The sequence below is a fragment of the Neopsephotus bourkii genome, unplaced genomic scaffold (assembly GCF_033783945.1).
Source record: "Neopsephotus bourkii isolate Nb327-2 ecotype Australia unplaced genomic scaffold, CSIRO-AGI_Nbou_v1 NB_52, whole genome shotgun sequence".
Classification (NCBI taxonomy): Eukaryota; Metazoa; Chordata; class Aves; order Psittaciformes; family Psittacidae; genus Neopsephotus; species Neopsephotus bourkii.
The window spans coordinates 719,594-745,042 of record NW_026900569.1 but is presented as its reverse complement, the minus strand read 5'-3'; the positions used below and the strand labels follow the sequence as shown (position 1 = coordinate 745,042).

Sequence of the window (25,449 nt, the reverse complement as noted above, 5' to 3'; positions counted from 1 at the left end):
ACTGGTCCTGAATCACTTGGAAGATGCGGCTCCTTGGAGCAGCGGCATTCCCCACGGTGCCTGCGCGGGAATGGGGTAGTTCGGGTGTGCAGAGCTGAGGATGAGGGCAGGCCGGGAAGCATCTCTGCAGCAGAGATGATGCAGGGTTCTGTGTGTGTGTATGGAAGGTGGAGGAGCAGACCGAGAAGCGCTGGCTGCGGCAATGCCTAGGAAGCAGGAGCAGATGGCAGCATTTATCCGAGCCATGCAGCGGTCTGCTGCTGCTTGGGATAAGGGGTGGAGAGCCCACGTCATGCAGTAAATGGGGAAGGATAACTCCTGCTTGGAAAGAGACCGAAGTGGCAGATGCTCACCTGTGCTGGGCACTGGTGAGGCTGCACCTCGAATCCTGCGTTCAGTTCTGGCCCCTCACTAGAGGAGAGACATTGAGGGGCTGGAGTGGGGCCAGAGAAGGGCAGCGGAGCTGGTGCAGGGCCTGGAGCACAAGTGTGATGGGGAACGGCTGAGGGACCTGGGGGGTTCAGTATGGAAAAGGCTCAGGGGGGACCTGATGGCTGCCTACAACTGCCTGACAGGAGGATGGAGCCAGGAGGGGCTGGGCTCTGCTCCCAAGGAACAAGGGATGGGGCAAGAGGAAACGGCCTCAAGCTGCACCAGGGAGGTTTAGATGGAGCTGAGGAACAATTCCTGCCCCAGAGGGTGCTCAGGCATTGGGACAGGCTGCCCGGGCATCACCATCCCTGGAAGCGCTCACAAACTGCGTAGATGAGGCCTCAGTGCCGTGGGTTAGTGGTGGCTTCAGCAGTGCTGGGGAACGGTTGGACTGGATGAAATTGAAGGTCTTTTCCAGCCCAGCCGATCCAGTCCAGAGCTGAAGCTGGCCCCAGTGATAAGAGCAGGGCAAGTGCTGATTTGGGTGATCAGGGCCTCGCAGGCAGCAGCTCTCAGCCTGCCCTGCCCTGCCCTGAGGCTGTGCAGGAACCACCTAACACCAGGCAATGCAGCCTGCTCTGCCAGGAAACAGGGAACTGGGAGGGTATTGTCTTAAACATTAATGCTAATGCAATCTTAATAATTATTCAGTCATCAGTAAGAGTTTACAGAGGAACAATTTGCAGTCCTAAGTGACTGTGGTTAGACTGCACATTTAGCCCATCAAAAGAAAAGGGAAGATGTGTAGGGTGCGCTCAGGCTTATCTGGTTTGCAGATGAATCTTTCATGTCTTTAAAATGAACACCCTGTGAGGTTTTCTCTTATATTGTGAATCTACATGAATTAGCAGTCCTATTAACACCTCGTGTTCCAGCCAGCTCTGCCACAGCACCACCAGCTCCTGCAGACCATCATTTCAGACCCAGAGGGGGGATCCAACCTCAGGGATGCTTCAACCCAGGCACGGAGATTGTGAAGACCACACGGAATCAGCATCCGGGAGCTGGCTGGGGCAGGCGAGGAGTAAATTCAGTGTGGAGGTCCTGGTTCTCCCCAGGGACCCCTCTGAAAGCAGTCAGTGCATTTCAGTGCAGCCTCCTAAACCACGCTTTGGCTGTTAGAGGAAGAGCAGCGCGGGAAGCGAGGTCGGAGGGATTCCTATAAAGTGAAATGAGATGCTGAGGAGGAGCAGCTCTGTCACAGGGGGAGATGGGGAGGACCTTGAAGAGCTGAGGAGCCTCTCTTGTGCAAGAGTCTTGTTCCTGTGCAAACACATTGTCGATCATGGCCCAAACCAGGCAGGCAGGGGCTGGAGGAGGAAGCAGCACCGATGGGATGCTGCGCTGCTGCAGGCTGCCCAGCAATGGAGGAGCAGCCCCATCCGGTGTGTGTGTGTTCAGGCACATCACCTCACCCTGTGTGACACTGCCACCCAGCACGGCCATCACCAGGGCTCCTGGGCTGCTGCCTGCAGTGGCTCTTTCTCTTCTGCCTGGGCAAGGCCGCTGTCAAGGGATCCTCTGCCTTGGTGGGACTAATGTGCCACCCTCCCAGTAGCCATCTCAGGAGCTGGGAATTAAGAAGCACATGATAATTTGTAGACTTCTAATCATGGTGTTTGTGTAGCACTGGGGTCAGGTGGAAGCTTATTGATGGGGCAAAGGAAAATCACAGAACCCCAGCCTGGTCTGGTCCCAGAGATGGGATGGGCTGTTGTGTCTCTGCCCGTTATCTAGAATCCCAGCCTGGTTTGGGTTGGAAGGGACCTTAAAGCTCCTCCAGCTCCAACCCCTGCCACGGGCAGGGACCCCTTCCACTGGAGCAGCTTGCTCCAAGCCCCTGTGTCCAACCTGGCCTTGAGCACTGCCAGGGATGGGGCAGCCACAGCTTCTCTGGGCACTCTGTTGTGTGTTCCTGCAGAAACACCCCCCCCCCCAGACAACCAAACCCTGGTTGTTCTCATTAGGAAAGCTGGAAGCCTGCAGCGTGTCCTCGCACAGCAAGAGAGCGACCCTGTGCATGTCAGCCCCCAGAGCAGCCCAGGCCCTCCCTGCACAAAGAACTGCTTCAGGACTACATAGAAACTGCCCATGTTTAACGTGTCCGGGGGTGAGAAGCTGCTCCCGGGCTGGGGCAGCTCCGTGGGTGCCCCCTGACAGCCTGCGCCTTCCTCAAGAGACACAGGGAGGCGAAATCGCTCACTGAGGAGCCCTTTTCTGTGCTTCATTACACACATAGGGAGGTTTTCCCCCTGAAGGGATTAAAAGAGCCTCTTTCACACAGGAGAAAGGAAGGAGAGGGAGCTTTCCCAAGCAGCCTCTTTCCCTCCCCTCTTACGGCACAAGGACTTTCATCCCAATACAAATGGGCCAGCTGAGATTTTTGCTTTGAGGTCTCCGGGAGCAGCCACCCAGTAACAAAAGCAAAGTTCAACAACTGCAAACAGCAGCGGCACCACGGGGGTGTGGTGGTGGGAATACTGCCCGGCCAAGTGGGAAACCTGAGTGATGAGCCATGGAAAAAGTTAAAACAATTAGAACTTGAATCCTTTGGCACTGGTCCCACCTCACTGAGTTAATAATGATGCCCTTCATCGGTTCTGATCTTACATGCCTTCATTTCCATGGCATGAGGAGCCTGGAGGCGGCTCCTGGGGACAGTGAGGGGTCTGAGAGGGTCCAGCCAAGCACTCTGTGTCCCCATCAGTGTCACCCCTGGGCATCACTGCCCAGGGCAGAGGGGCTATGGGTCCCTGTAATATACAAACACATCCAACATACATCTGCATTCAAGGGGTGAATAGAAAAATCACTAATGGGAAAGCCACAAGCATGCTAATTATTTGCATATGTGCACTAATTAGACATGGGGTTACACAGACCCATGCTACATGGAAACCCTTCACAAGCAGAGCCTCAGAGGCTTTGTCTTTTTAAATCCCCCAAGGATACAGCAGCTAAACCCCAGTGAGCCTGTGCTCACCCTCCTGCTCCTCTGGCTCCTACCACCTCGTGGGTTTCCATGATTCAAGGTGGGACAGAGCTTTCACAAGCCCCTCTTGCCTTTCTTCACAAGGGCCTGTAGGGCCAGGCCAAGGGGAATGGCTTGAACCTGCCCGAGGGGAGACTGAGCTGAGCTCTTAGGCAGAAGCTCTTCCCTGTGAGGGTGCTGAGGCGCTGGCACAGGGTGCCCAGAGAAGCTGTGGCTGCCCCATCCCTGGCAGTGCTCAAGGCCAGGTTGGACACAGGGGCTTGGAGCAAGCTGCTCCAGTGGAAGGGGTCCCTGCCTGTGGCAGGGGTTGGAGCTGGAGGAGCTTTAAGGTCGCTTCAACCCAAACCAGGCTGGAATTCTAGATAACGGGCAGAGACACAACAGCCCATCCCATCTCTGGACCTGATGGGATGCAGGGTCCCAATGTCTTGTAAGTGAGAAAAACCCCAACCAAACCCTGCCAGGAACACAGGCCAAGCCTCAAGCAAGCCTCTCAATGCACAATGCTATGAGAAGTGCAGCTGTCTCCAAGATCATCCAGTTTATCCAGTCTCCTCCTTACCCAGATGTCAAAGGACCCCCACACATAGGCCCTATAGGGATGCTGGGGAGGGACTCTTCATTAGGGACTGTAGTGATAGGACAAGGGGTAATGGGTTAAAACTGAAACAGGGGAAGTTTAGATTGGGTATAAGGAGGAAATTCTTTCCTGTGAGGGTGGTGAGGCACTGGAATGGGTTGCCCAGAGAGGTTGTGAATGCTCCATCCCTGGCAGTGTTCAAGGCCAGGTTGGACAGAGCCTTGGGTGCCATGGTTTAGTGTGAGGTGTCCCTGCCCATGGCAGCGGGTTGGAACTGGATGATCTTAAGGTCCTTTCCCATCCGAACTATTCTATGATTCTATAAGGGCACAGCCATGGCAAAGTCATCAGGGACCAGCCAAAGGCTGAGCAGAGTGACACGAGACACAAAGCCATCAGTACAGCTTTATTTTGTGTTCCATACAAACAGTGCCCTGCCCCTGTGTTACAGTTTAGTGGCATTCCCGGAGGGGGGACATGGGAGCCTCACGTGTGGCAGCTCCTACAAACCCCGTAACGTGAATGAAGCTGCCTGAAGTCAGGAATCAACGTGCCTGGGGATGGGGAATTCAGAACAACCGCTTCTGACAGTGGCAAACGGCTCCAAGCAGAGCCCTGCAAACAGGGCAGAGATGCTTCCCACCCGATGATCCTCAGTCCCCTCATCATTTACAGTTGTCCCAAGTATTCCCCTTCCACCCCACCCAGCACACCGTGCAGACAAGGAGCTCAGCACGGTGATAACAATTCCCACGTGTTCCTGTACTTTAACAACTGCAAACCCTGATGGCAGAGGGAGGGGAGGTGGATGTTCTGCTCCTGGCAGGGAGGTGCAGGCCAGCATCCCTGCGGCTCTGAGGTGGTACCCGGCTGGGGGGAGCTGCATGCTCAGGAACAGGGCAGGAGCAGCTTCAATCCCTGTTAAGGCACTGCATGAAGAGGTCTAGATACAGCCCAGTAACACCCTAACATCCCTCCTCCCTTCTGGGATGCAGAACCTGTAGGAAGAGGTTGTGTGCTCAGCCTCAGCTGGATAGTGCTCCCAACCCTTCTCCAGTCCCAGATTTCTGAGTTATGGAGAGCCAGGAGGAGTGCTTTGGCCATCACCCCATCTCTTATTTTCCTTTTCCATGTATGAGAAGCAAGCACAGACATTCCTTTTTCTCCCCCACATCTTCCCTGCCTCAAACGAGGAGGAGGAAGGAGGCTGTTGCAAAGCAGAAGTAACATTGTGGTACCAAACACACAGCTCCTATCGGCACCCAGCAGCTGGGAGACTAAACTGGGAGACTCAACTCTCCCTCCTCCTAGCACCAACATGGAAACAACCCCATCTCTCCAACAAAGCATCATTCCAAGATCCTCAAAAACTTCTCCCCATTAAACAAAGCGGATGATGGACCTGGCTGAAAGCAGAGCCTTGGGATATGGGTATAAATCCAATCCTGCTGCCTGTGGACCAGGGCTCACCAGCTCCAGTTACTTCCTAAGTGCCGGGAGGGATTTGATCAGCACCTCCCCGCTGGGAGGCAGCCATGGATGGGATCTAGAAATAAAGGGCTACAAAACTATAGCAAATGATGGGGAAGAGTCAGGACAGGCAAAGCAATGACAGTGATGGGGCTGGAGCAAGGGAGCTGGAACAGCCGAGGTGGGCTCCGTGCTATTTCAGTGTCCTTTAAGGTGTGCTGGGGGTTTGGATGACAGAGAACAACTGAATAAAGAGTGAAAGAAGGGAGACAAAAGCCTCCATGCATTATGAGTGTGGAGCTCTCCTGGGGAACTCGGATCGGTCCGTGTCAGCCTCACTCTGCAGTGCCCTGATCCAGTTGCTGTTCTAAGAGACCACCGTTCCTCAGCACATCAGCTGGGATGAGCCAGGAACCCCGACCCGCTGGTACCGCATCCCAGCTCCTCAGGGGGTCGGGTTTTAATCGCTGGGGCAGCCAGAAGGCAGGAGAGAAATGTCAGGCTGTTGGAGTCAGCGTCATTTGTTAAAGTGCCTTATTTTCTACGAGCTTTTAAAACATCTTCCTTGCTTTTTCAGAAGGGGAGCGGGGACAGAAAAGGGGGAATACTGGTTTCGTAGGAAACAGAGTAGAGAATTAATCAATATTTACACAGATCTTGGATAAGGTTATGGCACAGGCTAATATCCCACTGCAGCAACCCGAAAAGCAGAGTGTCAAAAAGAAGGGAAAAACCTGTTCGTGTGCTTTCAACACCAGCCCCCGGAGATCCCGACTGTAAACGGTTTTATCTAGGGAAAGGCACTGGGACTTGGGCTCTGGTAACGGGGGTTGATTCCAGCCCCAGCGCTGCTGGTGGCGGTGGGTGGGCGCCCGCCCTCTGCACAGCTCAGCCCGGGTTTAGACAAGTTCAACCTTGGCGTTGGGATAAACAGCGACCACGTCATAGCCCTCGGGGGGCTTAACCCTCTCCTTGGCGTGCGTCTCGCAGTACAGCTGCTCTTCGATGAAGAAGTAACCCCTCTGCTTCAGGTTGAGGCCGCAGTCGTCGCACATGAAGCACTCGGGGTGGTAGAGCTTGTCCCGAGCTTTGACGATCGTGCCCCTGGGGAGGGATGGGGAGAGCTGGGGTGAGGTGGAGGAGCAAAGAGCACAAACATTCATAGGTTCATAGAATGGGTTGGGCTGGAAGGGACCTTAAAGCTCCTCCAGCTCCAACCCCTGCCACAGGCAGGGACCCCTTCCACTGGAGCAGCTTGCTCCAAGCCCCTGTGTCCAACCTGGCCTTGAACACTGCCAGGGATGGGGCAGCCACAGCTTCTCTGGGCACCCTGTGCCAGCGCCTCAGCACCCTCCAGTAAAATGAAGCAAAGGAAAGCAGCATGCAGGGACATGTGAGGGTGTTATCGTGGGTTCCCATCCCAGCATCTCAGCCCACCCAAAGCTGCCATCCCGCTCCAGGCGCAGCTCCATCATGTTTCTGTGGGAAGGGATGCTCCGTTCCCATCTGTCCGCATCGCTCCAGGATGTGATGCAAAGCAGAGCCTTCAACATCTACACTCAGGCTGGATCTGAGCATCAGAAGCCAGCATCTGAACACACTCCAGGCACTGCTGGCAGGGCTGGGGATGCGCACATGCAAGCACTGTGGGTTTTGGAACATCTCTGCTCAGCTCACAGCACCAGCAAGAACATGGTTACAGCATTTGCAGAGCAGGCTCCCAGCCAGCAAATCTGGCTTGAGCAGTAAATTACAACAGAACATAAATTACAACACAATGAAGCAGGGAAATGCCTGTACTCTCTGAAATCAGACCCAGCATCAATCCATCGGAGAGTGACTCTTCAATAAGCAAACAAAAATCATCCACAGACCTCTTCGACTTGACCCTCAAAGTGTTTCTCCCTCCATAAGGCAGTGAAAGAGTGCCAGCACTATTCATAGTCCCTGGGCAGTTACTAGGATAAGCAGGGCAGAAACCATCCCATGAATCATCCCTGTATTGCTGCAAGATTCCCTTAAAAGGGACAAGCCAAACCATATTCCTCAATTCCAGGTTTATAAATGGTTAGCAAAGAGCAGAAAGGGATTCAAGATATTCTGCTATAAATGTAAGGTATTCTGCTTCAAACTCTGACCCACACATCTGGTAGGACCTCATCCAGCTGCATTCCCATCCCACCGACCCGGAGGCTCCATCGGGATGTGACACTTACACGATGCCGTTCCCGCAGCGGGTGCACTCAGGGAGCATCTGCAGCCCGGACATGGCACCGCCAAGCTTGGACACCGGGGACTTGATGCTTCGGGGGTTGCTCAGCTTGTCAAGCTTCTCACCTGCGGGGATGTGACACAGACACACACTGAGAACCTGCCCTCGCCCGGCTTTTGTTTCTTCTTCCTTTGATGAGGACTCAGGCGAGCCTTTGTCACAACACGCTTGGAAGGGATGAAAAAGCAAATAGTGAGACCAGGTAGATTCAGACAGCATCTGGGGCCGTGGATGACCGCAGGACGCTGCGCTCACCTCTGCTCATCCTAATGAAGCATGGGTGATGGCAGAAGCCCTTGGTGGCACCAGCAGATACATCCATGCACTGTGCTAACAATGTGGCATATACACCTTGTCAAAGGCAAAGCTGCCTTATCCAGACATGAGATATGAATGTGGCTGCTGGGCTGTTTAGTGAGTACCACCCAGCTCACCCTTGGGATGTGCAGGCAGCCTCACACAGCAAACCCCATCTCCAGCCATAGCTCTGATCCAGACACCAACACAAGCCAAGTGAGTAAACCCAAAAGAACCAATTTCCCATCAAATCCCACTCTCCTGAGAGCAAATACAGTGCCTGGAGACACCAAGAGCCACGACAGCGCCTGCCCAGGACCAGAGCGGGGCTGCTCCAGCTCAGGGGTCCCCCAAGCCCTGGGCTGGCTCCAGCCAAGCTCCCTTGCTGAGTCCTTCCTCTGCCTTGCTGGGAATCAACCGAAACAACTGCTTAAGCTGTTGGCTTCCCGCAGCGAGGGACCTGGCGTGCTTGGACCAGACGTGCTCATTGCCAGCATTCAAGTCAAGCTGTCGCTGTCTCTCAGGCAGAGCTTGGATAAGCTGCTTAGAAAAGAGAGGAGGAGAAGGAGAGGAAGAACCCAAACGATTTTACAGCAAAACAAGCCCTGCAGACAGAGCTGCTTCCCATCCTCCCAATGACGGATCATTTCCTTCTGTTTACCAGCCCACAGCCTCACAGCAATTTATGGTCCTCAGCCAGGCAGCGAGATGCTTTCACTCCACAATCTGAACCATCACCATCCCTGTCTGCGGCTGCAATGCTCATCCTGCCCACACCAAGGGCACCCATAGAGACAACTGCTGCGATTCCTCCAGCCTCCCCAAAATCCTCAGCATGAAGCATTGCTCCTTAAGGGTGTCGGGATGGGGCTGGTGATGCTGGGCTTCCAGTAGAAACACCCTCCATATAAATGAGGTGGTTGTCCGAGACACCCAGCTCCTCAGGAGAGGAGATCTTGACTTTAAAAGGACAACACAAAGCAGGCTCAGGCCAAAATGTATAATTTTAGGCTTAAGGAAGAAGGAGGAGGGGTGGGAGCTGTAAAACAACGAAGCAGGAACACTCCTGGGATTTGAAATCTCAATGTATCATGGAGCTTTATGCCAGGAGAGAGGCTTTTCACTTAATTTCTCATCCTTTATGAAGTAAACAGAGTGTAACGACCACGGCACGGGGCAGGCTGTGCCTGCAGCCACACGTCCCCACTGCCAGCACAGCCGAGGGGGAAAGGGGAGGCAGAGCCCCAGGAGGGACCCCTCCAGCCTGTCACCACCCTGGCTCATGCCCATCAGCAGCATCCTGGGCTCCAACCCAATAACACTGCACTGGGGATGGGCTGGTGCCAAGGAACTGCTGGGACAAGCAGACACCAGGACTGGCAGGGGCAGACCCAGGGTCCGGGCACTGTCCCAGCACCTCTCTGTCCCCCATAGCCTTTTCCTTCTCCTGTCCTCCCAAAGGGCAGCACTGGGTTTCTGCCCCCCTGCACTGCAGGATGCGAGGTGAGGCAGGAGCAAAACAGCAAAGCTCCAATTTTGTTCCCTTCCCCTGGCACAGAGAAGGGAGGAGACACAGAACCTCAGCCTGGTTTGGGTTGAAGGGACCTTAAAGCTCACCCAGCTCCAACCCCTGCCATGGGCAGGGACCTCTTCCACTGGAGCAGCTTGCTCCAAGCCCCTGTGTTCAACCTGGCCTTGAGCACTGCCAGGGATGGGGCAGCCACAGCTTCTCTGGGCACCCTGTGCCAGTGCCTCACAGCATTAACACAGTTGCTTCCTATTTATTCTTCCTAATGAGGAGGCCTGGGGTGCAGCAGACTCTGCACAAGGAGCTACTCCTGCTTGCTCTCAGTGAAGGACTTGAAGGTACAACTGGAGCCTGTCATTAGCACTGGTTTTCCTGCCAGCCTAGGAGGGGCTGCAGTATTTACATCCAGTGCTTCCAAGGCTGATCCTATCTCATGCTTTGCAGACACACCTCAGTACCACTGAGGAAACTGGAACGGGAGGAACCTCTCGATGCTCAGAAGTTACCTGTGATCGTGCTTCTTGTGAAGCAAGCAATACCCTACTGGTCAAAGAACAGGGCTCGCCATCATTTTATACACACAGAAACTTGAGTGCAGCAGCCCCACTTGCTACCTCCTGCAGCTGCATAATGTGATTTCCAGTAGTTGGTGTTTTCCCATAAAAACTAAGTTCCTGGATTCACATGATCGGAGTACGAGGCTCTTGGAAGGAAGCAGAAAGAAGAGTCCTGCCCTAATGATTGTAAGGCAAAGCCTGAGAGTTTGAACATAAAAGCTGCAGTGGACTCAAGGTTGAGAGGCAAATAAAAAGAAGCTGAAATGTATCGTTTGGGGATCTTATTTAATGCTTGGAGCTGGCTCCTGCTTGTGTTAACGACACAGGCAGGAAGCTGTGGCAGACGGCAGATGTGAGCCAGGAGCTCCTGATCGCTATCCCTGCATTGCCGAGGACCATCCCACGTCCTTATGCAAATGCCATTTACTCAGACAGGCTGCTGGCTCTCCACTGGTGATCTGACACAACCACCTCAGACCAGTGTGTTCCACAAGCAGTCCCGGGAGCAGAGCTGCCATGCAGAAGCCGCCTGGAAACCCAACTTTCACACCATGCTCAAGTCAACCACAAAACCTGGGAAGCCCCCAGACGCCGAGTATCCGAAATCCCGGTTTGAAACCTGCCACCCAGATGCAGGGATCCAGGATGTGCAGGGAGCCAGGACCCTCACAGGATGCTCAGAGCATCCCGTGTTGGGCTGAGCTGCCCCAGCACCAGGGTGATGTATGGTAAAGCAGCAAAGCAGAAGAGGTTGCAGCCCCTTCCCATCAGCTCTTATAGATGGGTCCTTCAGAGGCTTTCCAAGCTTCTGGACCTCAGTAAAGGAAGGAGAAGGAGGTGAAGCCTCCAATAGCAGCTTGGTGGGTGTGGGACCAAGGAAGGGGGTGCAAAGAGACCAAATGATGGCTCAAGCCACAGCCCTGTTTGCAGGGAGGACTTGATGGCACACACTACGGATGCCAACCTCCTTACCATTCTCACCAGCCTCCAACATGCCCTGCAAGTATCGGAAGGACCCAGACTGCTTAGGCTCCGAAATGGGCTTTTCATAATCCTGAAGCATCTTGTAGACGTCTGACTCCACATCAATCCCATTTCTGTTCCGTGGGAGAGACTTCACGGGGTCGATGCTGTTTTGAAGGAGAGAAAGAAAGGCTCAAGTCAGATACAAACAGCGCCTGTCAGCTCCCGAGGGACCGATGGGAGCCTCCACATTCCCTCAGATTCAGTTAAACACCTCTCTGTTCCCATGGTTTCTGTGCCTGGAGGTGCCTGTCCCAGGAACAGCCACTGAACCAGGGAAGTTAAACTTGTTCCCTCTTCAGCTCTGATTGAGCAACGCAGTTTGGGCTGGCCCCGTTACCAGATGCCTTCAGGAAATAGGGCAGCTGCTTACAAGCACTGCCAGTTGCTGTGCCACACATGGAATGTATTGGGAAAAACGGGTAAAACAATGAGTTTCTTTAATGAGGTAGGGCCAGGAGGTCCAGCCACCCCTTGTACCACTGTTGGGACACCCAGCATGGGGACAACGTGTGCTGCTGCCGGGCACAGGCATGACAGCAAATCCCCTTTCCATCTCTTTTGAAGTTAGCATTCCTGTAGGTGACCGCATGGAAAGATCCATTTGCCAGGCACAGCCACAGCTAAAATGAGGTGGTGGAGGGGACACAAGAGCAGCCCCATAACTGCCCCCCCAACCTCCAGCATCCAGACACTGCTCCTTGCCTGGATGCAGCACGACTGGGGTACAACAGACAACAAAGAGTCATTTAAACCATGATTCTGGTTCACTCAGCACAGCAAAACACTGCAAGCACAGCTTGGAATCAACCCTATTCTGGGTACATGTGCACGTGTCCTGCTGAGCAGAGGTGAATTCGAGTGCTGTTGTGCTTCAGTGGGGCCCCAAAGCACAGCACAGCTCAGTGGGAAGGGGCTCCTTTTCCTGTTTCAGGAGGAGGTCACCAAGGTCATTATAAAGCCAAGGAAACCAGCGAGAGCCCTGAACCCCATCACACAGATCTGAGCCATCGTCTGGCTCATTTTCCCCACCAGCACTGCATTCGTTGCATGGAAACAGAATTAAAGAGAAATAAAACTCACTTTCAAACAAAGAAAATCAGCCCTGGGTTCCCCTGCGCCCTGCTGCAGCCCTCTCGTACCTCAGTTCACACATCCTCAATGAAAAGCAGCAGGTTTTGACCTGTCCGGCCCCATCAAGCACAAATTCACTTCTGCCCCAATTCTACTCAAACGCTCGAGCTAATCTCCTGCCCTTTGGCTCGCACAGAGATAAACACGAGGTTTTGTTCTCCATGCTTTTTGTGCACATCCCTCCTTTCCAGCTTCATTAACTCCCCTGGAGCAGCGCAGGGAAGAAGCTGGCTCGCAGCGTCACTGAAATATGAATTAGTGCAGGCAGAGAGCTCCCCAATGAACAGAAACTCTCTTTGCTCGCTGTATGCGATGCAGAACACTGCTTGCTTGCAGGATGTTGCCAGTCTGGAGGAGCATAAATCAGCAGCAGCCTAAGCCATGCGCAAGCATCGCAGTCCACAACCTGGCCCGTCTCAAAGCCCGAATCTTCCACCCAAACCCCTCCTGGCTACACAAAAGCTGTTTCTTTCCTTGGAGTGTTCTTTATTTCCCAGCCTCCTGCACAGCTGCACGGACCGGATCGACCATTCCCAAACACCCCCATTTACTGGGGCTCATTTTCCCTGTGGGTACCTCCAGTTCCAGGCCAAGTGTCTGCTCCTGGGTCTGTGGTGGGGCAATCCCCACTCCTAGGAGGGCAAACCTCTCCATCCTGCCTTGCCTATATACTTTGGAAAACCAGGATAGAATCATAGAATCAAAGAATAGTTCGGGTTGGAAAGGACCTTAAGATCACCCAGTTCCAACCCCCTGCCATGGGCAGGGACACCTCACACTAAACCATCTCACCCAAGGCTCCATCCAACCTGGCCTTGAACACTGCCAGGGATGGAGCATTCACAACCTCCCTGGGCAACCCATTCCAGTGCCTCACCACCCTCACAGGAAAGAATTTCCTCCTTATATCCAATCTAACTAACGTTTCTGATGCTCCCTGGCATTCATCCCAGCCTGCGGACTGGATCTGATGCTACTAAGCTACCTACCCCCATTGGCAATAGAAGGATCTTACGGAGATCTGGAAAACCAGCTCCTTCACCCATCTTCCAGTTCTGGGACATACTGAGAGGTATTGAGGAGCTGAGCCCAGAGAAGGACAACGGAGCTGGTGAAGGAACCCAGGGGCTCCAGGATCACCACAGCCTCAATGTATCCCCCTGAAACCAAGTTTGCAGGAGAGAACCCAGGGCCTGGCCATGCTCTCATCCTACCTGTGGGCAGGAGATATGTGGAGGCCACTCAGCTGGCCTGGCAGAGCTGACTCGGAGCTGCTGTTGGCATAGAGCCGGTTCGGGTGGTGGTGCTGCACATTCAGCATCTGCTTGTTGTCCATGGCGCTGCCACCAGGCACATGGGGCATCGTCCTCCTGCTCTGGGCCGGTCCGTTGTCCTGGAAGAGAGGAAAAAGCAGGAACACCTTGGGCTTTCTGGTTCTTAGCAGGATGCATGCAGAGGGGCTGTGCACTGCGCAGTAGTAATATGGTATATGTGCTATGGAAAACAGAGATATGCAGCGGGAAAAGGAAAACTCAGGCTTGACCCGCAGCTCAGTCTTGCTGGATCTCTGCGCCTTTCCTTGGTCTTGGACCAAATGAACTTGCCGGTTCCCCCATGGGGAGCCACTGCCAGGTATTCCACATTTATTCTCCTGTAAAAGCCTGTTATTTCCGCACACAAGGGCTCTGAGCCTGCTTCTCATTTCGTGTTACATCGCTCCAGAGCCCCTCTCGCTCTCCTGACTTGAGGCAATCGCTCTGATTTACACCAGCAAAACCCAAGCTCTCAGCCCCAGGCACAGGACCTGGGGCCAATCCTGGTATTTTCACTTATTTGCCACTACCTTTGCCCACAGAGATCCCTGGTTTGGGGAGGTTTTCTCAGTCACTCACAGTGAGAAACGCACTGGTCAAAGGTTCAGCTCAGTCTTTGCATTCTCATTTGCTTTTTAATTCGCAAGGCAAACTATGGAAATATGACCTCATGTCAGGAAGTCGGATGCCATTAAACCACAAGTTTTCCATATTATTTTCCCTACATAAAACACTACCTATGTGTTTTTCCATAGCTTTGTTAGTCATCCCCATGCACACCCATAAATCCAACAGTACCTACTGCTAATCTTGCCACAAACCATCTGATCCACGCCGTGACCAGCACCCCCTTCCCCAGAGAAGGGCTAATTCCAGATATTGGGAAAAGCAGCAGGAAGCTGGACACAGCCTTCAGGGTGTCAGGGTGCTCTAGGCTGCTGCTATTTCCAGCCATGCGAGTCTGAAACATGCCCTTACCCGTGGAAGAAACAGACGCTTGTTTAAGAGGCTGTAATCTGTTTAATCTGGTTTAATCTGTTTCAAGGCAGATCCCCAGCGACACTGATGCAAAACCAAGCAGGAAAAGAAAACACCGTCCTGTGAACAAATAACAGAGCGCATCCTGCAGGGCTCTAACACAGAGCTTCCTTCTGACTGGAATAATCCAATAAATACTAATTGGAAACAAATGCCCATCACTGGTGCAGAGCGGAGAGCACCGGCGTTCCCAAGCCTTGTAAAACTGAGCAGCTTAGAGAAATAAAAACCAGATCCTGCTAGGAAAAGATCTTGGAATTCCAATTCTTCACCTCTTCCTAAGGCAGAGCTCCCATTGACGGCTTGAACCTGCCCGAGGGGAGACTGAGCTGAGCTCTGAGGCAGAAGCTCTTCCCTGTGAGGGTGCTGAGGCGCTGGCACAGGGTGCCCAGAGAAGCTGTGGCTGCCCCATCCCTGGCAGTGCTCAAGGCCAGGTTGGACACAGGGGCTTGGAGCAAGCTGCTCCAGTGGAAGGGGTCCCTGCCCATGGCAGGGGTTGGAGCTTTAAGGTCCCTTCAACCCAAACCAGGCTGGGGTTCTGGGATTGATAAGAACCAGGCTTAACTACGCATTTTTCCTGCCACCGGCTGAAAAGCTGCAGACTCCAGCAAGCTCCTGGTACTTCCACCACCTCAGAAGGCTCAGCAGCCACCCCAAGCCCTCTCTGCACTGCTCCTTCCATGTGGTTGCATACACACATGGGGCAAACAGCTTCCAAAACAAGAAATCAAAATGTTTATTAAAAAAGGAGTTTAGCTGCCAGGAATAATACCATTTTAACTATTCCCTGATTTATATTCTTCATATTATATATATATATATACACACACACATATATAACCAGGCTATGGGTTTCCAGTTCCCAGATTTACATTATTCGTTCAAGGGAAATAAAGAAAACGCTTTCAACCGTGACACAGGGAGGAAAAGAAGGATCATAAACATTTCAGGGAGAAAAGCAATGGCCGGTGCTGGCTGGCAGGCTATTGAGAGCCACAGAACGATGCTTTTAGACACCCATTATCATTAATTACCCATGCAGTGATGCACACTTGGTCTGAGGAACACAGCAACTGGGGCCTCTGCCTGCAGAGGAGAGGACAGGGCAGGATCCTCTGCTCTCCTTCCCACAGGCTCCTCTGCACCAGGGATATCCAGGCTCCTTCACTGGGAGCATGGGACTGGTTATGTCTGGAATGGAAACCATCAAAGGACCTAAGGAACAATCTCCACAGACTTGCTTTAATGCAGGGTAACTTGTAAAGCGTTGCCCATTTGTCCCTGCTAAGCTCAGCAATTTGCACATCATCATCTATAAAGCCAAAACTTACTGCTTGGGCTCTCTCTGAAAGGCATGAGGTTGGTGATGGAAACAGGGCATTTCAGAGCCCTCCCTGCACTGCAGAGTTCCTTGGGGTCCCTGGGGGAAGAGGATGCTCATGGTGGTGGCAGCTCACCCTTACATTGCCTCACTACATAAGGGTGAGTTGCCTCTTACAGGTTATAAAGGGCTTATAAAGCCACAGGTGAGCCAGCAGCATCCATAGGGATGAACAGGCTCCTCCTGACAGACACCAAAGCACTCCTACTACCCTGACACTTACCAGACCAATCCCATGGAGGTGAAGCAATGGAAGTCCCTCAGCCTCTTCCACCAAGCTCTTTGCAGGCTTTGGGAGCTGTGATTTGTGTTGGGGACAGCTAACACACAGAAAGCATTCACCCCTCAGTGCACACTGGTCTCTGCCTTCCTTTTTGCTCAGTTTCTCTGCCATGCACTTTTCCTGTTGCACAGGAATCTCTTCAGGACAGTCTCCTTCTCCTCATGGCAAAGGCTGTGAGACCCCACTGTGCACAACCCTCCTGCATTCATCCTCAGGACCCTAGAACCAGATGGTTTCCTTCCAGTTCTCAGGTTCAAGATAGTTAAAATTCCCCTCAATTTGCTTTTCTCTGCTGGTTTTCCTTCCTGCTTTTTATGGCCTCTCTTAAATGAGAAGGGTTTGCAAACCCTCCCCAGGAGCTGGCCTGCAAAGCTGCACCGAGCAGAGCTCCTACCCCTAGGAAACAGAAACATGCAATCTGTTTCCTCACGCTTGCCTTCTAGGACCATCAGTTATGGAGTGCAACCAAGCTGACACCCAGCATCTGGAGCTCCTGGAGCCCAGGCTTCCCGCTGCTGGCAGACACGGTTCACACAGCCATCCCACAGGGATATACACAAGGCAGAGCCAGGAAGGAGCAGTTTGAAGCCCCACTGTCAGGGAGCAGGTGGATTTTGGGGTGGTTTGCGTATGGCTACGGTTCTGATCCAGCGTGATGCGCGATGAGCACCCTCGGCCAATGCCCACTTCACAGTGCTTCAAATCAGGACCCTTAAAAGGGCAGAAGTACACACAGAAAAGCTCATCTCATTTTCCAGACTAGCAGAGATCAAACCTGAAGACCGATAATTTAAAAGGCCAGTTAGAGGCTCCTACAACCTCCATGCAAACACTGGTGCACACAGCCTGATGTGGAAGGGCTTTGATTGATGACAGCTTTGGAATACCTTAGAAACCTTCCTTGGGAGCAGACCTGCGAGCTGAACACAGCTCCACAATCACACCTCTAAGCCCCAAACCCATCCTGAAGCCCCCTTGTGCAGTGGTGGGAGATGATCTGCAGGGGCAGGACCAGCAGCAGCTCTGGTTCCCAAGGCGGGATTCCCTGTGAGATGTTTATTCTCCTAGAGCCCATCCTGCTCTCTGTTCCAAACACACCCTGCATCAGACTTAACCAGAGCTGGTCGTTAACGGCTTGGCTCAGCCAAAAGCACTTTTCTGTTTGCTGTGCTTCAGATCCATTTCCTAAAACCAGAGCAGTGTCAGCCAGGAGTTTGCTGCCAAAGTGGTGAATTAGATATAAGTGTTGCTATTTGTGCACCAGGGAGGTCAGAGCATCACCTGTGAGAGGTACCTCTGTGACCACACTTGGTTACCAGTGTCCATCCTGCAGGGGTGGCAGGCTGAGCCTGAACATTCCAGCTCCTCACCAGGGTTTTACTTGCTCTGAGCTTGTGTAATTGAGCCCAGCTGCATTCTGCAGAGAACTCACCAGCACTTCTCTGCCTCTGCAATATATGGCTAAAAGCTGTCCCTGGCATGGGTCCCCCAGCTGCCTGCCATGGAAGAGAAGAGGCAAGAGATCCTTTCTGCAGGACTGGGATAACGGATGTCACTACCATTAAAGGGCCATCAGACCATCTGCCTCAATAGCTACACCTGAAAAGATCAGCTCAGAGCAAACCCATCATGGTTCCTGCAAGGCTGAGCAGTGATGGGAGACCCATCCCCACTGTGTCTGCTGTCCGGTGTGCCCAGACAGCCTGGTGACGGGCTCCCCAGCTTCTCCAATGAGTGCCTGGCACCACTGGCTGCCCAGGGCTCAGAGCTGGCAGCAGGAGAAAAGGAAAGGATACAGCAAGGATTTCACTGAAGCAAAGGTTCTGACCTGTCCTGGCACAGTGCTTTTTGTGGGTGAAATTTTACTGCCTCCATTAAGTCCTTTTTCATGCAAACGTGCCTGAAGAAACCTCCTAGGATAACCTGTACCCTTGCGACTGAAACTCATTCTCTGCACAGGAGACAACAGCAACTCACCAATGCAAACCTTCCTCTCCTTCCCCCCAGCTCTTCAATAGCAAAGACAGTGCTTTGTCCCTGATAAACTGGTCCAAAAGACCCAGAAGTGGAAATCTTGTGATCGCCCACAAGGGACGCACATGGGATGGACAGCACAGTTTCCATCCGAATGCAAGTAGCACGTTTACATGAGCAGGACTGCTTCTCCAGCTCAGAGCTGCAGGAGAAATCCTGTGGCAATCACTTCATGTCAAAAGCTGCCCCCAAAGCTGGGTGAGTGTTAAAAGCTACACACATCTGAACACACATTGCCCTGTTAGCACCGGTCAGATGTGCTGTTGAGGTGCTGTTTTTACAGACCAAGCAGGCTTCAATCTAACTTTACAAAGGTCTCCTAAGTACGATCCCTTTATTTAGCTCAGAAGATGAACAGATAAGCACAAAGGCTGGGTGTAGTTTGCTGAAGCTGGATGAACAGAGTGTGGGGGTTACGTTATGAGACGGGTCTCAGACACTCTGCCAAGTTCCTCTTTCAGTCTATACCACAGCCTGAAGGAAAGCTTTATCCATCACGTCCTCCTTGCTCCGCTCCTTTCCCAGTCATCAGCTAAACACCAAATTCATTTTTCAGACCTAAGCAAGAGACCAAACCCTTGAGATCAGATGGGTTTTCAGTTAAAAGGATACAGACAACGTTCACATGAAACACGACTCAATGTGGAGCCTGGCAGAGTCCCAGCCCACGTCCCCACGATGCTCTGGACCCCGAGAAGGCCTGGATGTTAGTGCACAGCAGTGAGCACTTGGGACAGGGGCTCCAAACGAGCCCCACAGCCCTGTGCTGGGTCTTGGACATGCTGAAAGCACCCGTGGGTCAGGCCCTAGTGAGCATCGCTCAGGTTTGCTCAGCTTCATGGCCCTGGCCCCAGCAGTAAGGCTCACTTTAAAGTGCTTCTTTCTGTTTTACACACTGCAATTCCTGCTGGAACCCCCGCAAGCTGCAGCTAAGGCACGACGTGAGAGTCTCCAGTGCTTCCCATGTAATTGCTGTTACGGCAGGGAGCAGGCTGAGGTCAGCCCCACCACCGTGCGTCAGTGCGAGTTTCCAGCCCCAAACCCCCGTTTCCTCAGGTACCACACAGGTACCTCCACATACAGCAGGCTGGCTTCGGTTTCCAGGAGTAATTCCATAAACACACGACTCCAGGAGCTGGGGCTTGGCTGAACACACTGGTGCCAGGCTGAGGCTCACCCCATTGGGAGCACCGGCATTAGGAGCAACAGCATCAGAGAGGCAGAAGCTCAGTGTTTCCTATAGCTCATTTATAGTATCATACACTTAAATGATGTGTTATTTTTGACAGCACTACAACAGCCTTAACAAAAGTCATCTGAAACACATGTGCATGGACAGGGAAACGTCTAAGCTATTTTTAAACATGGGTTATGCATTCCTCAGCCTCCAGGAGGAAGACATCCACCCCTTACTAAAGGAGGGCTCTCACAAGAAGCAGCTCTGATTTAAAATGAGGTTTTATTAAAATCAAGCGGGTTTAGGGTAGGCTGTTCCAGCTCTGTATTTGCACATGTGCGTGTTCTGGACTATACACTGCACAGCACAAGGACAGCAAGCATCTAACCCAGGGACAGTCTCTCACTGTTAGAGGTGAGCTCCACAGCTCCTTAAGGAATGGACACTTCCACCTCAGTTTGATCACAGTGGTGGCCACAGCAAGGGCCTGATGACTGTGGGTTCAGAGAACATCTTCACCCCTGGGAGCAGCCACAGCCCTCTTGTGAATTAAGGAGCTCAAGAGGGACCTGAGCTGCGATGCCCCAGCTTCATCCCTTAAGCTACCTGGCTCACCAGCGGCCTCTTAAAACCTCCCAGCAATGGAAAGCAGCTACCCGAGCCCGGCAGGAATGCTCAAAATGTGTTTCCGTTTATCTCTCCTGCTGCAGCGCAGAGGGCATGTTTTTAATATCAAGGGCGCAGGGGGGTGTTGGACAAGCAGACAGAGGAGGGCTTTGTACAGATGTGCTGGGTTTATTAACACTTGCATACAAGAGCAAGCTAGCTGGGGATCACAGCCCTGCCCAGGGGGGGCACAGGAGGGAATGGCTGTTTTCCAAACGCCCTTGGGCAGAGCTCTGCAGACAAAGCTGCTCTGCACAAGCATTGGAAATGCATTGGGAGGTAGAATCCCTGCCTGGTTTGGGCTCAAGGAACCTTAAAGTGGATGCAGCAGCCACAGCTTCTCTGGGCACCCTGTGCCAGCGCCTCAGCACCCTCACAGGGAAGAGCTTCTGCCTAGGAGCTCATCTCAATCTCCCCCTGTTCTGTCCCTATAGGCCCCTGTACAAAGTCCCATGCTTAAACCCAATAGATTCAATCTTCATCAGTGCAGCTTATCTGAATGGCTCTTTCAGTAAAAAACAGGGTAAGGTACACAGGAGTCTGGGGACCACAGCGAGCATCCCCCTTCCCTGCATCCCTCCTCTGGTCCCAGCCTCTCTCCACATGCTCTCACCCCAGCAGGTCACACAAGTGACTGCAAAGAGTAATTCCTCATCTTAAACAAGCAACGAGGAAAATGAAATAGGATAAGTTATTTGTCCCCAAAGGCTAAGAACAAAAACACCGAGCTACATGTACGCTTCCAACCAAACACCCTGTATTTCTGAGTACACAAGCAGGCAGTTTCCTTACCTGTGTTAACAGAGTCATCACTGAAACCGATGTTATCAAGTGAAATAACATGGTATGTATGTGTGTTAGCTCTTTATCCACCAGCATTTTGTAAATCAACCCACAGTGTTATTATTTCAGTATAGTTCCTGTTCACCTTCAATGAGAACAAACTATTTAAATTACCTCAAGAGAAGAAAACACCATTTTTAAGTTTCCATCCCCATTTTTCCCCCCTTTATCTTAACACTACTTTTTACCTCTTTCATATATTGGGATTGTTGAAAATCACTTGGAGATGCTGATTTTAGAGATACCTGGAGGATTTCACATGAAAGGTAACAGCTACAACGGTTCAGCACGGTACACTGGTACTGAGGAAACTCCTTTGCTCTCAAATGACTCGATAACCTATCACAGGAGAGAAATGCACACGAGTGCACACCAGCTTGTGTGCAACCTCTTCACCCAGTAAATCAGAGCAGCGGGCTCCAGTGGTGTATAAACCCCTGACGTTTGGGTGTGAAACGCTGCCCGAGTACCCGCAGCTGAAGGCTGATTCCGCTTCGAGCCGCCGTCAGGATTCAGCATGTTTCTGCTATTAACTCAGCCCTCAAACAACAAGCTGTGCGTTCCCATGTGCCGGGAGCCTGTCCCATGCCAGGGCATTATCTCATCCTCTTTGTTTTCCCCAGAGCACGAGGCAGGCGGTTTCCCCTCCCTCTGTCCCATACCCATCTGCTGGGACCAAGGGTCCTGCAAGAGCTTTCCCAGGAGCAGCCGTGGCCCGTCCCGCCTGGGACCAGGGAGGAAGGAAGGTCAGTCACCTTGGGAAAGGCAATCCCACCTCTCCATCGAAGAGGATTTAACCCCCCCGTTCACAGGAATAAGCGTGGCCTGTGCCAAGCCTTGCAAAGATGTTTGGAAGTCTCCTGCACAACACCAGCACACCCAGAACTCAAAGCAAGACTGGGAGTCAATTAAGTGAGGAGTCGTTCATCCTCATTAACAAATACCAGCTCTTCTCCATGGCTCAGAGCTCAGCCCTTGGCTGGACTTGTAAAGCTGCTTCTTGTGAAGCAGAGCATGAGCGAGGGCCAAGGCAAAGGGGACAGGAGCACTGACCCATCATCCCCACCCCTGGGAACACCATGCCACTGGATCTTCCGGCGTCCCGGCTGGGTGGCACTGGGATGCCATTCCCACGGCAACCAGGCTGACCTGCGGGAAGTGCCTCTCCCTCCCAGACAGCCGGAGGAAACCCAGCCTGCAACCCCATGTAGCTTATTTTAGCCAAGGGTCCAGGTCTGGGAGCACTTTCATCCTATTCCAGCTCTGGCTACACGCTGCCAATTAATTCCTGCAGCAATTATCCTCCCAGCCAGACACTTATCTACCGTCAGTTAGCACTGATGGGCTGTGCCTCAAAGTCCAGGGCCAGAAAGCTGCTGATTCTGGCAGTAAAGGAACAGTCAAGGAGCAAACATCCTCTCCCCTTGTTAGCACCACATGGTGGTATCCTGACCAGTGAGCTCACACTACAGGAACCTGAAGGCAGTGAGATCTCCAGGAACTGATGGATTGGTGATCCCATTCTCTCCATCTGCCAGGGCCCACAGTGACACAGACACTGGGCAAAGAGCTGGCAGCAAAGGGAGACCAGAGACCCCAATGCATCAGCAGTGATTTTGTACCTGGAGACCGAAGAGCCCAATGCATCAGCAGTGATTTTGTACCTGGAGACCAGAGATCCCAATGCATTAGCAGTGATTTTGTACCTGGAGACCAGAGATCCCAATGCATCAGCAGTGATTTTGTACCTGGAGACCGAAGAGCCCAATGCATCAGCAGTGATTTTGTACCTGGAGACCAGAGATCCCAATGCATCAGCAGTGATTTTGTACCTGGAGACCAGAGATCCCAATGCATCAGCAGTGATTTTGTACCTGGAGACCGAAGAGCCCAATGCATCAGCAGTGATTTTGTACCTGGAGACCAGAGATCCCAATGCATCAGCAGTGATTTTGTACCTGGAGACCGAAGAGCCCAATGCATCAGCAGTGATTTTATACCTGGAGACCAGAGATCCCAATGCATCAGCAGCTATGTCATTCCAGTGTGATGGAAACCCTGACTCCAGCTGACAGCATTGCTGGCTGGAGAGCACTGAGCCACCCCACAGCATCCCCACAGGTCCTGCCAGACACACAGCCCTTCATTAGTCAGGATGTAAGTATGAATGTCACTGAGGTTGTGCCCTCCTCTATAGGCCCTTGCTGTTAAGGCCAGACTTGTGCCATGTAACCAACTGATAACCAAAACCTACTTTTTAAACCCCTATTATTTCCTGAAGGTGACTCGCTACCACCCTGTTCAGTGTCGATTCTAACTGCGAACAAGCAGCTCTCTCCGAGTCCAGCCTCCTCTGTTGCAAGCGCAGTGATTCCCTGCAGTCACAGCCTTAATCCAAGTTTTCAGAGGGGGGATTGATTACATTCTTAGTCTCTAAGTAGGGGTTTTCCACAAAGCTCAACTGAAACCACAACACGTTTAGAAAGAGAGGAGCGGTCATCAGCTGGCCCGTACCTTCCAAGCTCTCTCGCACAAAGATAACTGCAAGCCTCACTGCCTTCAAGACAAACACTGCACCTAAATAAACAGACATGTACCCAATTACAGGGCGCATGCTTTCCTAGAAATCACACAGATTTAGGCACTCTGCTCATGCTCACATCTTCCAGGGCCTCCAGCAAGAGCTGCTCCAGTCACAAGTCAGAAGACTTCCAAGACATCTTTGCCCAGCACAATGGAAAAGTTGATAGAGTAAAGCCTGGAAGAAGGAAAATGTGCTTCACATTACTGGAAAGGCCACACGGGGTAAAGCTCTCAAAACCCTTTTCAAGGAGCAAAATTCTCAGCCCGGTATTGAAAAGGAGCAGCCCCAGCCCTGCTTCTGTGATCCGAGGGCAGATTTCTAACAGAACTGGGTTTCAAAGCAGTTTGTTTGTTCCCAGAAGTGAGGAAGCGTGCTTAAAGGTTACACATATTGAGCCAAGCCATTACTTTATAATGAGTCTTTTCTCCCTCACAGTCTAACAAACGCCTTTGCGACAGGGGCTGGATGAATACAGCCCAGGGTCGCATGGCATCACTCCAGAGGGGACTCTGACCATGACCAGCATCTCTGCTCCCAGGGGATGGGATCCCCGCTGTGAGGGTCTGTACCCTTGGGTGCTGATGATCACCCTTAGCATCGGTCAAGTCGTGAGGGCATCAGCAATAACTCAGGGGTTAGGACAGCTGCTGGCACGTGTCCCAAGCAGTCGACGTCATGCTCAAGGCACAGTCTCAGTCTGGGGAGTCAATCACAGCAAGAGCATTCTAATAAGTGCATGCAATCTCCTTGATCTCCTCTCTGGGAAACACAAGAAGCCATTAAGCAAGACAATGTGGGGATACAGCCACCGAAAAGAGAGCAAGAGCAGGGACCTATGGATGCCAAACCCGTGGCTGCCCCATCCCTGGCAGTGCTCAAGGCCAGGTTGGACACAGGGGCTTGGAGCAAGCTGCTCCAGTGGAAGGGGTCCCTGCCTGTGGCAGGGGTTGGAGCTGGAGGAGCTTTAAGGTCCCTTCAACCCAAACCATGCCCTAATTCCATGATCATATGAACCTGCTGTCTGTGCCTGCTTATTCTTGTTCACATGCCTCAGTGCTTTGCCACAAACACATCTGCTTTACCCACCGAGCACTCCCCAGATTTACACGCTTTCAGTATAGGTCTGGATTCAGGAAAATCCACCTCTCCCCCTTCATTATAGTCTTTGTAACTGTCTAATTTTTAAAGAGATCCATATGTAACATATATTAATAGTCAGATTCAAATCCAGTCTGCATTAAACCTCAGAAATGTTGTATCTGGCAGGGGACTGCTGCACATTTGTTCCTCATTTAACATTATTCACAGGGTTTGAGGCACATTAAAGTCTATTAAAAAGAAAGTATCTGTCAGGAGAGATTGCTGTAATTGATTAATGCAGCTAATGTGGCCAGGACTCAAAGCCCAAGCACACAGATCCCCCTGCTCCGCTGCTCAGGGCAGGAAAGACCCCGAGCTGCTGGTCTGTGACCCTGGCGTGGGTTTGCTGGTGCTGCTGTTGTGCAGGGCTGGTGCCTGAAAACCCCTCTGCCCACTATAGGAATGTGAAATACTTCCATCTTCCACATGGCTGTGGCAGTTAACAGGTTCCAGGCGGGACTATGCAGGTCTGCTCCTTGTCTGGGGAACCTCACACTCATCCTCCTTACTTGGTGGAGGTTCTGCTGCTGGTGCTCTCTGCCCGCGCCTCACCAAAGGGAAATGAAGCCAACACCACTCCTTACAGCATCATCCTGCCCTTTTACACCCTTGCAGGTCTCGTATTCCTTCTGGACTGAGCCAAGGGAGAGCTGTGAAGGGACCTTGGGACCCCTGCCTGGACACTGCATAAGCCACCTCTAGATA

General features: G+C 52.3%; 1 protein-coding gene across 1 annotated transcript in view; it reads right to left on the bottom strand.

The window, feature by feature from the left end:
- Nucleotides 1-5,991: 5,991 nt before the first annotated feature.
- The window catches only part of PDLIM4 (PDZ and LIM domain 4), a 39,371-nt gene continuing 19,913 nt past the window's right edge, over nt 5,992-25,449 (bottom strand). Inside the window, exons 4-7 of the mRNA XM_061348140.1 lie at nt 13,500-13,678; nt 11,101-11,258; nt 7,691-7,811; nt 5,992-6,578 (exon numbers count right to left, since the gene is read on the bottom strand). Of these exons, the coding sequence (XP_061204124.1) occupies nt 6,374-6,578; nt 7,691-7,811; nt 11,101-11,258; nt 13,500-13,678 (663 nt within the window). The 3' untranslated portion in view covers nt 5,992-6,373. The remainder of the gene's footprint in view (nt 6,579-7,690; nt 7,812-11,100; nt 11,259-13,499; nt 13,679-25,449) is intronic.